The 17135-nt window shown below is 35.0% G+C and overlaps 1 protein-coding gene across 1 annotated transcript; it reads left to right on the top strand.

Annotated features, from left to right (window-relative positions):
- The first annotated feature begins 12723 nt into the window (after positions 1-12723).
- Positions 12724-13429, top strand: LOC149486393 (uncharacterized). Its single transcript, XM_089697798.1, has 2 exons — positions 12724-12884; positions 13276-13429. Exons 1-2 carry the CDS (start codon positions 12724-12726, stop codon positions 13379-13381), a joined length of 267 nt encoding a protein of 88 aa, XP_089553924.1. The 3' UTR covers positions 13382-13429.
- Positions 13430-17135: the final 3706 nt, after the last annotated feature.

Below are 17135 nucleotides of genomic sequence, written 5' to 3'. Positions count from 1 at the left end.
TAGGATAAAATGTTCATTCAATAAATTAAATACTCATAATAAAGATTGTAATTGGGAACTATGTGACATTTTTGATGGGAAATATAGCATAGATATTGATACCTATGCAACGTTTAGAAAGAAAGAAAGAAGAAAAATTAAAAGCTAAATTCTTCATAAAAACTGAAAAGTTAAACGGTCAGTGGTAAAATATAATTTTGAATTAAACTGCTACTTATCCTTCTGAATAACATTTTATAACGATTAATGTATGAAGTGTAAAACTATGTAATTTAATAATTTCCACATGATATAATAAATACGCAGCGAGCCATGCATGGAATTCCTAGTATTAATTAACTTGTAGCTAACATCTACACTGCCAAGTGACTATATAGAAGGATATTATGTCTGTATGTTCAGTTTTAAATAGAATATATTTGTGCTTTTTTTTTTAATTGAGACGGCTCTACAAATTACAATCGAATTTGTATACATATATTTGTACATGTTACGTCTTACTGTAACTGTCACTATTGTAGTGATTGTACCACGCCTACTCTCCTACTTCCCAGCTCTCCTTTGCTTTTTGGTTGTCTGGCAGAAATCGCTCATGAGCGATAAGACCGCCTACTGTACCTTAACCTCTTGTGCTGATTTTTATTGTCTTTCTGTTAACTTCATCTGTGTGTACAATAAAGTCTTTTTATTTATTATTTATTTATTTATATTGTTTTTATTAGCAATAGACATGACACTAGCTGCGCTTCGCGGTTTCACCCGCGTGGCTCTGCTCTTCTTGATCTTGGCGTGATGATGCGTGCGATATAGATATAGCTTATAACCTTCCTTGATAAATGGGCTATCTATCACTGAAATAATTTTTCAAATCTATAAAACTAAACAAACAAACAAACAAACACTTCAGCTTTATAATATTAGTATAGATATACGAACAGCAAATTTTTATCTGAATATTCTTATAACCCTGAACTGAAAATCTAAAATAGGTAGGTTCATATTTTTTGATTTTAAATGATTGCCTTGTAACATTCCTATATTTTCAATGGTCTTTATCATTGAACGCAGTCGGGGCCAAAAGCTAGTATTTTTAGGTAACCGCTTGAGCGCCCACCCCACTACCGAGTACCACGTACGCTTATTAAAATTTTCGTAGAAATAGTGACAGCGGTTTTGGGGTATTTGGGACGCATTTCCTACGATTTGTCGTGGGAAGGTGACGGCGGATGTGTATGCAATAGCACCGGTGTTCTCAACCTTTGGAAAATCTTATTTAATATTAGGTCCATGTTTAATATATTATGTTAATACATAGTGGGTCTTCTAACGCCCCCTTCATTTATCGCTATGATATATTAAGTAGATATTACATCAGTATTTTCGTTTCGCCAGTGAGAGTTGTAAGGTATGCAAAATACAACAAATAACCTACTATAAAATTAATGCCAAACATATTCTGTAAGTATTCATTTCTTTTAGATACTTCAATTCTTTATATACCATGTTATTAGTCACATAAGGAATATTTTAATGAGAAGTTTAATAGGCACTGAGCATCTTCATTATCTATATTGTATACTAGCTTTCCGCCCGCGGCTTCGCCCGCGTTTTCAAAGAAAAACCCGTTCCCGTAGGATTTCCGGGATAAAACCTATCCTATGTCCTTTCTCGGGTATCAAAATATCTCTATACCAAATTTCATGCAAATTGGTTCAGTAGTTAAGGCGTGATTGAGTAACAGACAGACAGACAGACAGAGTTACTTTCGCATTTAAATAATATTAGTATGGATTATGTTTATGTGTGCGATGGTTGTTATAATTAGTGAAACTTGTACTTGCTAGAAATAATTTAATTACTAATTTAAAATTTTATGTAACTATAGAACAATAAAGGCATCGGGCCTTTAACCCTTAATTACTCGCGTGGGGTATATCTAACCCCACGGCGTATTTGAAGCGTCGTATCTCCGCCATTTTAAAAGCTACCTGCGTGCCTTTCTTATTAGCTGCCTAAATACCTTCCCCTGCCGTGAATCACTCACGAGCGCCGCTCCATGTCGTGTGGTTGTGCCAGGAGATCGCGTCTGGGGTATATATTGCCCCACGCGAGTATTCGTACTACTTTTTTTGACGAGTGAGTATGTGTATTTTTATTTTATAATGTGCAGTACATATACTAAATGGTTCGTTTTTTTACTTATCTTTGTTTTATGTTTATTTGTTTTAGGTTAGAACGCCTTAAATGGCAAGTAAGCGTCTTTTTGACTACCAGATTGTTGAGCGTTTGGAAGACGACGAAGAAAGCATCATATATAGTTCCGATGAAGATGAGGTAGACGAGGACGTGATCCAGAGTGACCACAACTCAACCAAATGTGTGCTATCTATGTGTGTCGGCAGAGGAACAAAAATATGGCCTATGGTTATATTTACCACACTGCCTAGGGCCATACAAAAACGGCTAAAAAATGCTCAAGTTCAGGATCCTAGCCCCACTTCCAGAGGTGGTCCATCGACAACTTAAAAAAGTTGTCATATCTGTCCAAGGTCAAAGGATAAAAAAATAAGATTTATGTGTGCCAAATTCCACCAGCAAGTTTGTCACGACCATTCCACTATGATATGTTATAAATGTATTGAATAAAAAGGTCCTAAATTTAAAGTTTCATCTTTAAAAGTTTATTATTTTTATATTGATTAAAGATAGTATTATAATTTAGAACAATGTTGTCTCTTTCTAATTTTTATAATAAAAATAAAAGTATGTCATTAAAAATATGTTTTATTGTACCTTTAAAATTGGGGTTAAATATACCCCACGCGAGCGTACGTGTAACTAAATGGACGCGAGTAATTAAGGGTTAATGGTGACTGGGCGTATAAAATTATATGTATATTTTATAGAGAATTTTACCGTAGAAGCCTTTAATGGTCACAATTATCTACCTAAATAAAAATAAAATAAATATTTTTATGTTGTTTTTATTGATACATATTATGTTGTTGATTCATTATACATACATGATACATACAATAATATATATGTTATGGACTTTTCTTATTTCATAAAAAAGGTACCCAAAGACATCTTCGAAAATCATTTTTTTCGTAGCAACAATTTCTTTAATTTAGAAATATGGTAGATTTTTTAAAATAACACGGTGCAGTATCGAACATTAGCTCGATATTATTAATTAATGTATTATACACTTTATAGGTACATAATATAATGATATTTTGTTTTTTAGTGAAATTTATAATTTCACTAAAAAACACACATAATTTTAATTTAGGAATGAAATTTTATCTTCTAAGTTTTTGCAAATACCCAATTTGCCAGATATTGTGTTAATAAGTAATAAGTGTATATAAATGAAATTAAACTTTTTAGTTTGCTACAGAGATGACAGCTACCAAAAATAAAAATGTAAGTAATCCCTGATCATGCACCCGGGAGGGAGTACGCGGTTCCGTGGAAGAGCACCGGAAACCGCACAATTTAGTCGCCTTTCAATTGCCGTCGTCATTACCGCGTACTTACTCGAAAACCCTTCAAGCAATTTGAGGCCTTCATCCACTGATATATAGATTCGTTTTGTCCGACAAGTAACATTTGTAGCGCTCATGTTAGGTCGACTATATAATAGTGTACCCCAAAAACTAGTACAAGCAATTTTAAATCGACCATCCTCTGTTATAAGGACTGTTTTACTCCTACTCCAGTAAACGATACTCATGCTTTGTTGGTTGTATGAAAATGAGTGCTCATGATTAGCTATTAGCCGAACAGTTACCGTTTGTAACGGATACTAGGCAACGTAATATCGGGAAATGCGTAAATTATACATAATTACACGAGTTACATTTTCTCGATTCCCAGTAACTATTTTCTACTAATAGTCGCAATAATAACCATGTATTATAGTGACACGATCTGTGAATTATTTATGAGTTAAAATGAATCGAATAGTCTACTATTTAGTTATTACGATAGCAGTTTCAAACTCTCATACCAACTATCAAAATTAAATTAAATATTTCAAGTCGCCTATAATTTTAAGTCGTTATAGTAAGCCGAAGTGATTGTGAATATTATGATAGAGTATAGAGTTGAAGATAGAGCTCAACAATAAATAAAAAAAAACGGTTGAGAGGTGCACCTCCGGCATGTCCATTGTCCAACAATCAAAAGTTCGACGACACGCGACATCTGCCCACCCGCGATTGGGCAGCCTGGTGGGATACTGCCTTATATAAACTCTCATCGGGGGCTTCTAGCTCTACAATAGTGACAAATATAAGCTATTGATGAAATTTAGCAAAACGGACCGTGTCTGAGTGGTGTGTATATTTCGTTTCCGAATTTACTTGCGATCTTATATTTCTAATAATTAATAATGTCATAGATTTTTATCTGGATTTAAAATGCGGGAAGAAAAAGTAGAAAACCAAAGAAAATCCTAAATCCTAGTAAATAAAATGTTTTCGTATGGTCACTATATCAGTAGGGTAATGTGCAAGGTACCGTTTAATATAATAGGCTCTAGGAAGTTAGAAGCCATAATATGCATCTAATCTATGAAGCAATTATTATCGATTAATTCTAAAAATAATGTAAATTTAAAGCGCCTTTAAAAATGGCATAGCAAACTTGTACTTAGGTAAATTGGGCTTTATGTTAATAATACACACAGTATTAATATCTATATTAAGTAAATTATATCATAATTTTGTAACTTTATTAAACCAGCAGAATTTTATGGAATGTTTGTTATATCATTAAGAATAATTAATATTTCTGTGTATTTGATTTCCTAATAAGAGCGGTATCGACAGCCGACAGGAAGTAGTAATGGTTTCTCGCTACACATTTATCATACCGTGCAATATTTCTGAGAGTTGCAGATTTATGTCATACGACCAAATGCATCATGTAATATCACTGTAATTATTTATGATGTTTATGATATTATGAAATATCGTCGTAAAAATATCAAATGATGTTTGCAGCCGATAATCGCCCGTGGCTTCGCCCGCGTTTTCAAAGAAAAACCCGCATAGTTCCCGTTCCCGTGGGATTTCCGGGATAAAACCTACCCTATGTGTTAATCCATTAAGTTACCCTCTATATGTGGGCTAAATTTCATTGAAATCGGTTCAGTAGTATTTGCATGAAAGAATAACAAACACATCCTCACAAACTTTCGCATTTATAATATTAAGTAGGATAGGATAGGATTAGCTAAGAATAAGTTGAAACGTAGCGTTTATGTAATTAGGTATAGGTATTTTAAATTATAATGAGTAGAAAGACAGAAAGTAGATGACAATAAAAATGAGCATAGTAGAGCGGGCTCCAAGGAGATGTTCGTTTGCATAAATCGCGGACCTAAATCTGACTTCTGATATATATTGTATAGATCCCAGACATCCTATAAACAGATGTTGCCAACCAGTTTTGTGGTCCCCTTCCCCGCACCCCGGTAATTAAATATGGCATACAAAGAAAAAAATAAACATTTCCAAAACATGCCGCGTGGGGTATCAAATGAAAGAGCTTATTGAGTAGATCATGAATATATAGCATACTATAACATTTCTTACACTTTCTCCAAGATTTTTTAGAAAATTTACAAAAATGGTCCATTTTTGAGTTAACTTTAAACCACTATAGATTGAAAACTCATGAATATATTTTTTAAATTATTATTTTAAATAATTAACAATAGTCCATTGTTTACGATTCAATAGTTCGTACAGTGAAATAGTTGCATGGGGGAGTGGGGGGAGCATTCAAAGATGGCGAGTATATTTTCAAGTTTATGCCAGAAATAAAGGCCTAATACAAAAATATCGGTGTCAGGGCTTAGAATAATTATCTCTGCACTGTCTTTGTGTTTGACTGAATGAAAAATATGGCAGAAAATTCTTGAATCAGCCTCTGTGTGATTAGATTTGGCATAAACTTGAAAATATACTCGCCATCTTTGGATGCTCCCCCCACTCCCCCATGCAACTATTTCACTGTACGAACTATTGAATCGTAAACAATGGACTATTGTTAATTATTTAAAATAATAATTTAAAAAATATATTCATGAGTTTTCAATCTATAGTGGTTTAAAGTTAACTCAAAAATGGACCATTTTCGTAAATTTTCTAAAAAATCTTGGAGAAAGTGTAAGAAATGTTATAGTATGCTATATATTCATGATCTACTCAATAAGCTCTTTCATTTGATACCCCACACGGCATGTTTTGGAAATGTTTATTTTTTTCTTTGTATGCCATATTTAATTACCGGGGTGCGGGGAAGGGGACCACAAAACTGGTTGGCAACATCTATCTATAGGATGTCTGGGATCTATACAATATATATCAGAAGTCAGATTTAGGTCCGCGATTTATGCAAACGAACATCTCCTTGGAGCCTGCTCTATAGTTATTTCCCTTCTGAAATAAATATTTTTTTATAAAAACTCGTTGAATGAATCTTCTAGCAGGATTGAAAAGGATTAAAAAATTATTTAAAATTCGAATACAAACACATTTCAAACACATCAATCTTCTGTTTTCTTCATTATTTTTCTAAATTTTACACAGGACGCACATATTTAAAAAATCGTTTTTATAAAAATTTTAAAACTTTTTAAAATTTTAAATGAAATCAAGTTTTATAGAATAAAGTATTAAAATTAGGAATATTTGAAAAACATAATATACAAGAAAAATGGCGTGCTGCGGTCCTTGTGGTCCTTGTTGCTACCCGTGCTCGCCGTGTCCTCCGCCGTGTCCACCATGCCCACCGTGTCCTCCCCCGTCGTGCCCGCCTCCGTGTCCTCCTTGTGGACCCTGTGGTCCCTGTGGCCCCTGTGGCCCTTGCTGCGGTCCTTGTGGGCCGTGCTGCGGGCCATGCGGTCCTTGCGGGCCGTGCTGCCCGCCCTGTGCGTCCCGGTGCTCACCCTGCCCGTCGTTCTGCAAGCCTTGCTGCGGCCCTTGCTGTGGCCCCTGCTGCGGCCCCTGTGGGCCCTGTTGCGGGCCGTGTGGGCCGTGCCCGCCTTGCGGACCGTGCCCTCCCTGTGGTCCCTGCTGCTGAGCGACCATTGTAATTGCGTCCTGTGTCGTGGAACTGTGTGGTGGACACAATGTTACGGACCCGAGGGGTCAGCCGTTTGTGCAAACGTGTTGGAAATAAAATTTAAGGAATGTACATTTTGTTTCACTTAACGATTTAAAGAGTTTGTAGATGCGTATATTAAGCACTAGATATTCATTTTAAGCATACATATGATACGGACAGCATGGCCGTCTTAAGACTATGCCGGTTCCCTTGGGCACAAGAATATTGGGGGCCCTCTGAAATATAAAGAAAACTAGGTATACAATTTTTTCACCACCACAATCATAAATTTTATGAATTTTTGCTCCATTTTTTTATTATTTTACAAAAGTTACATCTGACCATCTGTCTCGGCAATATCTCCAGGCTACTTATGCAATACTATGCAATAGCATAGTCGCAAGAATTTGTACGAACAAAATCTCTCAGCAATCCAGTTGCCGAATGTTACTGGGCTACTCTCGGCTGAGCATTGCAATACAAAATGAAATTGCAGCAAGGGTACCATTGCAAAATATATACTGAGATATATCCATACTAATATTATAAATGCGAAAGTAACTCTGTCTGTCTGTCTGTCTGTTACTCAATCACGCCTTAACTACTGAACCAATTTGCATGAAATTTGGTATAGAGATATTTTGATACCCGAGAAAGGACATAGGCTACTTTTTACCCCGAAATTGTCAAGAAATGCATTTTTTGTAGCCCGTTTACAGGCATCTTATTTATTACGGCGCTCCAAAGTTGACTAGGTTCGTCAAGCTCATGAGAATCCGGTCAAAATGAAATTAAATGCTTTATATTTTTTTATTTGAAAAGGGAAACAGGAATAAAGTCAAGTTTAAAATTATTTCGTAGCCGTTTCATATTGATCCAAATTATTGCGTGCGTAGACAACCTATTCGAGGTCTATGGTAAACTGTGATGGTAAACAGTTTGAAGATTGAGCAGCGAATTGTGTTTTAGCAAACGATGTTTTTAGTATGCGGAAATGCGAAATCTGATAGAATATTATAGTAATGTAATATCAAATCCATACTTTAATATTATAAATGCGAAAGTAACTCAATCACGCCTAAACTACTGAACCAATTTGCATGAAATTTGGTATGGAGATATTTTGATACCCGAGAAAGGACATAGGCTACCTTTTATTGCGAAATATGTACCACGGGCGAAGCCGGGGGCGGACCTCTAGTATGGTATAAAATAAAAAACAAGCATGTTCTTAAATGTAGGTATTTTATTCACAAACTAATCGGGAAGGTCACATAACACAAAACACAGTCACTAATCCGAGCAGCAAGCTAAAAACTGTAAACGATGTAAACACAACAAAGTTTTCTACTAAAATTTCCTCTTCGCAAAGATTTGGTGTTATCTGAAACAACGTCAAATTCGAGCATTTAGTAAAACCATCGACTAAATAAACAGATACAATTTTCAATATTTAATTATTTATTTTATAAATCTAGACATATTATACAAATAATATTTACAAGATTAGCACGACAGTGAACAGCAGGGTCCAGGCAGGGGTCCACAAGGTCCACAGCCGCCGATCGCCGGGTTGCAAGCCTGGTACGAGTACAGACAATAGCCTCCGCCTTGCGGCCCTCCTGGAAAGCCACCGTAGTACACTGGCATGGTTGGCAGACGATAATTTTAATTTAATTCAACGCAAATTCTTGAATGGTACCTTGCCCCTTGACATTGCAAGACAGAAAATATATAGGCGAAAATTTTTCCAAATTCAAATTATATTTGTTTATCTTTTTTATTGGCAGTTTTTTTATGCAGTACTTACAAGAAAAAATATTTTATTTCAACATACCTACGTAATTTATAAACGAACAATATATTATATATACAAAAAATGAAGAAGATTCGATAATTTAATTATGATTTAATAATACATAAAAATAATTACCTACGTTAAAATTAACCGACTACAAAAACGGAAAAGTTTAAAATAAAAAAAAATATGTGCGTGTACTAGTGTATACACGTAAGAAGTGAAACTTCTTTATGACCTTATTTTTCAAAAAATAATTAACTATATGCAACTTTACAGAAATACGTTGAATCACGCCGCACGCGTGATAGGGATAAGAAAAAGATGGCGCGTAACGGAAAAATGTCACGCGTAACGAAAAAATGTTACACTAAATTTTTTTCCAACCCCGATAAAGAAGTTTCTCTTCAATCATTTACTATACCTATGCAACTTTACAGAAATACGTCGAATCACGTGTGGTAGGGATAAGAAAAAGATGGCGCTTAACGGAAAAATTTCACGCGTAACGAAAAAATGTTACACTAAATTTTTTTCCAACCCCGATAAAGAAATTTCACTTCAATAAGGATTTGATATTATTAATATCTACATATTATTTAGATGTGCTATATTTACTTAATAGGTTTGATGTCGGTGCAACTAAGTGCTAAATGCTTGGCATCGACATAACTAGTGGGCCATAATGGCCCGGCCATTCCGAATAAAATTTTAATTATTGTCCGGGAACACCGACGATGGAAGAGAATAATTCCACTCCTTCGCAAATAATAAATGAATTCGCATAAAGCTGAGTGCGTGTGTGCGGTATATCGACTATGAAGGGATGGAGTTCCATTCCACACCTGGATGTCCGATAAAGAAATGGATACCGGTCGAATTGAGAACCTCCTCCTTTTTTTGAAGTTGGTTAAAAATCTTAGTACAAAATCCTAATCTCTATGTATTTAAAGACCACAAACATTTTCCTTAAAAAAAATATGACAAGAAAAATAAATTTGGCATTGTCAATTAATCTTCAAGATTAAAAACTTGATTAAAAAGCAAACACGGGACCCGTGTCTCAATTTCTTAAAAAAATATAAAAAGATACAATGCCCTACCTCGGTTGCTACCGTTGCTTCACCATCGGCACATTTGCCCGTTGCCCTGGGGGCTGTGATCCCCCCATGAGGCAATGCTGCCCGTCCTGTGTGCAAGGGTGCTGTTGCTCACCAGTCGGACCTTGTTGCTATCAACACTGAATGCAACTGAATGCGAATAAATTATTTCCAGTATATTAAAATGTATTATTGTATTAAATTAAAGTGGTGTTGTATAATTTTCATCTTTTATTTTTCCTATATAATGTTTCATACAAATTACAATGCATACTAATTAATCATAACGGCTTTAACGGTCAGTAAAAACAACTGTGGGATATAATATATCACTTCCTTGATTCAGTATTGTTCCGAGTTAATAAATTATTTGTCCTAACGCAGAACTCCATAATTCCTTCTAATTCTAACTCAGTTTACGTTACTAGAAGTACTAAAATAAACCACTGCGTGTGTCGCTTCGTGGAAGGCGCTCAACCCCTAACTTTCCATGAAACCTTAAACTACCTAACTGATATCCATTTGTCTAAGACCTTGGGGAGGTTATTTAATATATCACGTTAAAGGTCAAAATAAGTTGGTAAAATGCCGAGTAGATAATAATAGACGGGAAATTATTGTTCATAGAATCGGGGTCAGGAGAATGTGTTCTCTCACGCAATATTCGAACTTGCTTTTATTTATAATTTTATTGATGGAATACGAATTACGTAAATTTATGATGGAATATTATAGTCAATCAATAGTAAACGATCTACATCATTTTTTGCGGATAATGACTGGACTGATTTTCACATTTAGGTACTTAAATTTTCAGCTAAGTTGAAAATGTGAACTATAAAAATCTTCAGACAAGTTTCTTAGTTTTCAAAAGCATTTAATATTGAACCATGATTGTACCTAATGATATCCCTATCTATAAGTACCAATTACCTGCTTCAAACACTGCCCCTATACTTATTTAGCAACTCTAGCGGAAGGAAAATTAACTTCTGTTATTACTACCACACTATCTCAACACTAATTAATTATTCGTCAGAAACGACTGTAAATAATTTATGAGAGACAGTAAGTTTAATGTTTAACATTAAATATAAAATAAAAATGCCTTTCATTTAAACTTTATTAGATAATGTAGGTATATTCAATTCTTAATGTAACTACAAAACTCTTGGTATCTAAAAATAAATGGAATTCATTATTCAAAGGTACCTAGGATTATTTCGTGTCTAGTGCGATATGTGTTAAATAAAATTGAGTTGTACACCAGTAGTCTGCGCCATCGTTAGATTTAAAGTGCAAAGCTGTTATCTCGGGCACATCGCACTGCTTCCTGTCTTTGTGTGATGGCAACAGTCCAAATCGAGCTCATTTCCGGCTACCACCTTCGCAGACATGCCGACAATATATTTACCTGTCGTATTTATTGTCTATTTTGAAATGTTTTTTGGCCACGACTATATTTAAAGAACTTACTAATACATACCTTAATATATAACTACTAATATAACTGTGACGCCGCTATTAAAAATAATTATTGGCGATCTAAATATAATTATCTCAGGGGTTTACAGTTTATAGATACTTAAAAGATAGTGTTTTGATTAGGATTTTTTTTTACTGAATTCATAAAATTTTAAAGTAGAAGGTATTGATACCTGGATAAGGTATAAATTTAAACGTCAATTCAATTTGTACAAAATACATAAGAAGTAGGTGCTGAATAATAATAAATAAATGCAATAAAAAAATTCAAAATTTTATTTCAAAAAATTCATTAAGTACAATTAACATAATATTTTGCACAAGATTCGGATATCTTTAAACACTTTTTAGGGCGCGTAACGATAGCTATAGGTTCCAAAGGGCTTCCCGCAGGGCCCGATGCATACAGCGTCGCAGGGCCCGCAGAAAGGTCCGGAGTACGACAGACCTGCGACTTGACCGCAACAGGGTACACCACACGTCGGCTGCATATTGTTGAAAAAGTAATCAACGTTCAGTTTTAATTTGAATGTATATAGTATACACGTATAAAAGTTTAATTTTGATGTAATATTTTCTTTCTTATACTGATTTTACATGAATTTTACATAGACTTTTTAATTTCATTAAATTGACAATCTTATATTATGTCATTTGTCGATGCCAGTGTCGATGCTCCGCAATGTTTTTTTCGGATTTGCATGAAAAAGTATCTTACGGTGCATTTACATTAAACGAACATAGAGGTAGAGCTAGAGCAAGAGCATTCTTTCAGTGTAAACGAAAACTCGTATTCAGTGTTATTCAGTATTAGAACATTGCATAGAATCTTTTCGAACGCACTAAGAACAAAGAAAGAATGCTCTAACCCTTTGGCTCTACCCCTGTTCATACTAACAGAGTTTTACACAGTGGGGTGTGCCTAGAATGAGCATTCGTTCGATTGATTTAAAAAGTGATTGAAATGTACCGTTCGGCCAGTTACATTATTTCCTTCTTTTAAGAAATAAATTGCTAATGACACACGTCTAGTTCTATCATTCTATCAAAAAATAATATAAGAAAAAAATAGCAATCTAAAAAAACTTTCCTTAAAATTCTTGTAAAGTTATTGGTACGTATAAATTACTTTAATTGTAGTTTTTCGCTAGGTTAGACTGCCATTATTTTTATTAATAGTATAACTGGATACGCGATCTTTTTATAATTTCCAGCATAATGCCGGTACTTCCCTGTTGTCTCGGCTGTCAGGGCCCCATGGCGGGCCCCTGTGGCCCCGTGGCCTATCGCAAGGAGTGCCGCAACGTAGGGCCATGCTGTCCTCACGCTTTCGGAGCGAATTGCCAAGCGCCTTGTGGTGAAATCGGGTGTATACATGGGTAATGTTTCGAATGTAATTGCTTTGAATGTAGATAATAGATTTGTTTACATTTAATTTCCTAAAAAGCTTAGTGATTGTAGAGTCAAATGTACATTTATTTCTCGTCTTCTGATATTAATCGAATGTGGCTAGATAGTTAAAAATCGTGAAACTCGGAGCAAAATAAGACATTTTCTACTGCAAAGGCTTTCAGCAAGTATGATATTTATGAAAAAATAAGTAAAAATAAGTATACTTGGGTAAATTATATGACTGGTATCGAATGGCCAATGCAGCTTGGTTTGAACCGATAACTTAATACAAATACATTTTATATTCATCAGTTCAATTTTATAGGAACCCGTTTATAGATTATAAAAATTCAACATAACGTTAACTATGTGTTACAGAGCTCGTGGGGGAGTAGCTGGCTCGTACTACAGTTGCGGCCATGGCTGCATCGGAGGCTGCACGAGCGGCCTCTGCGCCAGCTGCTGCGGCCCCTCTTGTGGATAGAACTAGCAAACTTGCGTGAAAAAGTAGTTTTGATCAGTTTTGAAATAAACCATTTGCTTATTTATTTTGTATTTTATTTAATACTAGCTGCACTGGCTTTGTCTGTGGTACACTGAAGATTGGTCATACCAATTTATAAACCTTGGAGGGCTAATGCTTTGAGGCTGTTTTCACAGCAGTTCGGAAGACCCGTACGGGCTGATATACGGCCGTATACGGACCGCTTCAAGCAGTTGACCGACGGCTTGAAGCCGCGACCGCGCGGTGAACATTCAATTCAATGTCGTAAATAGTTGGATCGTGAAAATGTGCTGCACTGCGCTCCGCCATATCTGTGCCGGCCCTATAACTATACCTCTCGTGACCATCCTCATCACATCCACAGCACGCATCCTTCTCACATCTGTGGTGGAAAAGCATCCTAGGCTGCCGTTTCCGAGATGTTCGAGGATGTGTAGCGATGTGATGTCATTATGTAGCGCCTAATTTCTATCAAAACGGTTGAGGTACAGGCCCTTTATAAAATCCTAGGGGTACATCAAAGGTGCCAAAGCATTGCTACCTACTATTTTATGTCTAGCTCTTACCTACTTGAACAGAACACATAGGTTCGAATATGGCTAATTTGATTATGCATAGTTTCGATATAATATGATGTTTCAAGCCTATACCTACAAGAGAGAATTGCATCCTCTGGTAACCATTTGATTTTGATGATTGGAAATTGCAGTTTGCATAGCTAGTAAATTGTTCCTGTATCTTAATACATACGGCATAGCTATATAATTTAACTAATTTAGGGCCGATTTTTCAATGCTTGGATAAAACTTATCCGTCCAATAAAATATTACACGATAATATTAAAATGTCACGTAAACTGTCAAATACGGGCAATTAGAATTCGTTTTTAAAATGGTAGTTTTATACATTATTCGACGAATAAGTTTTAACCAAGGATTTAAAAATCAGCCGTTAAATAAATTAAAAAACAAAAGGACACTTAAAATGACGTTTATTTTCAAAATATGACAAAGGCATGGTAAACTGAACAGTACACTTCGCTGACCATACTATGAGGCCTCGCACTCCCATACCACTCATCAGCAGACAAGCGAGCAACAATCCCTCCGAGCTCTAGAGGGTCCCAGCTTTGCGGCGGAACCACTCACGCCACGTCGCTGCTACGTTCCTACTCTTCTGAGGAGCTGGGCTCTGAACGGAGCGACCAAAGCTTGCGCTGCTCACGTCTGCTTCATATCCTTACAACATTCCCTTAAGTGACCGACGATAACAGTTATAGCTGCTCTTCTCTAGCAGCAGTAGTAGCCACAGCAACCGCCATAGCAAGGAGAACAGCAAGGGGAACAATACGAGTAGCACGGCCCACAGCAAGGAGTGCAGCACGGGTAGCAAGGCATGGTTATTTTAGGTTCAGCGAGCGTAATTCACAGAAGAATGTAATATTTAGTTGAGAGGTTGAGCTTTTTTTTTACTTTTTTTGTTCCAATTATTTTGCGGATTGTTGGAGGTTTGAGTTATGTTTGTTGACTGAAGAAACAGCAGATTGAAGCATTTACATTACGTCGTAGAACAAATTTTTAAATTTAAATTCTCATTTCTTTCCGAATATTTTTCTGTCACTTCATAAAGAGGTAACATATAGGTAATAATTAGTTTGAATAAGGTTTGTAGGCTGAAAAACAGCGGTGAAAGCAGGTGAAAGCATAGAAGTGATAGATGGCCTCTTGGTCGTTGTTTTTGTCAAATTTTTAGTGCATACGCCTCTTCCACGGTAAAAAGATACGAAAATATCTGTATTTTCTGGTGAAAAACTGATATCCGCAAAAAACTTAATAGTGAGTATCTAGCAACAGGTAGCAACGAAGTCAAAGTTGTACTTGAAACTAAAATATTTTAACTTCAATATTGTTTACCTTGAATAAATATTTTCTTTCTTTATTTATTTTTACTTACGTACTAAAATTGCTCTCGGCTATATTTTTCTATTTTTTTTGTCTTATAACTAAGTAATGAGAATGCGATAGCTTGGCGATGGTAAATAAACTGATTTTTCTCATAAAAAATGGGATTATAGTAATACATTATAGATAAAAAAACTTATTAATCTTGTTCAAGTTGAAAATTTACCCTTGATCGAACGACCTATGTCATTACCGTGTAATATCTGCTGATTGAGTGAAACAGTTTCTTAGAAGCATTCCCGCTGAAACCTTCCAGCTCTATTTTCCTAGTATAGAAATAATGGATTCTCAGAAAATCATATTATTAAAAATATAATACGGAGGCTCGGAGCGTTGCGTGAAGCACAATCTTACACATGAAAATCTTTATAAAATAATAGGTATGATGTATTAAAATATTTTAAAAACGTATGTAACGTTTCTAAGAATGAATCTGATCACATTTCCCCAGTTGAAATTTTGAGCAGCACTATAGGAGATATCAATTTCAAATGTGATATTATCTAGGTATCATATTAATTAAGGCGATACTTGCGGATAGACAAAAAAGCGCATATCGCATATCTCCTCATGTAAAACAATAATTTGAACGGTAAAACTGTTTTTATGAAACCAAAATGAATGTATCATGATCATAACGGTTCTAGTCAGAAGAGGTCAAGAAGGTTCGAGGCACCCATCATTTTTTTTCCTCTTAGTTTTTCCTTTTCTATCTATTTTGGTATAATTCAATAATTTACAAATTAATAATACTCTTCATAAATAAATGAGAAATAAAAAAAATATAAATAATCGTTATGCATAGCTGTAAATAACAAACATTACAAGGCGCAAAAAATATTACAAAATGAAATAGCTCCTGCAAAGAGCTATGCGTATAAAAACTAATTAATTACCAAGATAAAATTCGTATGCAAATATAGTGTACAAAAACTAGACAAACTAATTACGTTGTCGGGTGCAACATTCGATTTCATGGAAACTACCTACAATTTAGCATACCTCTGTGCGCGCGTGTTGGGTTCAGGCAAAAAATATACGTTGGCAAAAAATATTTTATATATTATTGCTAGTGTTGTCTTGCAGCTTTACGTACAATTTACTTGTGCTGTACTCAGATTGGAATTGAAAAAGCCCATCACTCTTGTATATAAAATTGTTCAGAGCGTTCGTTGCAATACTTCTCGGAAACGGCTTGACCGATTTTTATGATTTTTTTTATGGAATGATGAGATAGAAAACCATTTTTACCCCATATTTTATTTACATATCATATAGGTAAGTAACCTATATTTTTTACCTATATTATTCAAATGTAAAGCTACTGTGCTACCTAAGATGTGCTACATAGAAGTCGCGTGCGCTTTTCACTCGGAGTCGGCCTGCAAAAAATCCCGTACGCCTCAATGTAACTACATATAATGTTTTATTAGCCACCTTAAATGTCACATTTTAGCAACAAGTTTCGTAACTGCACATTATATGGGGATACTTTTTAACATGGACATGTGCTGACATATCCTGGATTACGACATTGGTACAGTTTGCATACATGCCCTCATTTTATCGGCAAAAAGCAATCTTTAAATATTGAAATAAAAAAGTTCTAATTAAATGACTCTTCTGATCACTATAAGACGTAATAACGGAAAAATAAAACCTGCACGTTTTCATAAAAAGCTGATGCTCAAATTGAATTTATCATATAATTGGATTTATTGACATAGCAGATTGTTATTGTGAATTATTTGAATATATTTTGAACTTATTGC

This window comes from Colias philodice, chromosome 8, assembly GCF_061535455.1.
Source record: "Colias philodice isolate Cphi_HAF_F1 chromosome 8, ilColPhil1 Martin Lab GWU primary, whole genome shotgun sequence".
NCBI classification, from domain to species: Eukaryota; Metazoa; Arthropoda; class Insecta; order Lepidoptera; family Pieridae; genus Colias; species Colias philodice.
This window is presented reverse-complemented; position numbering and strand designations above follow the sequence as displayed.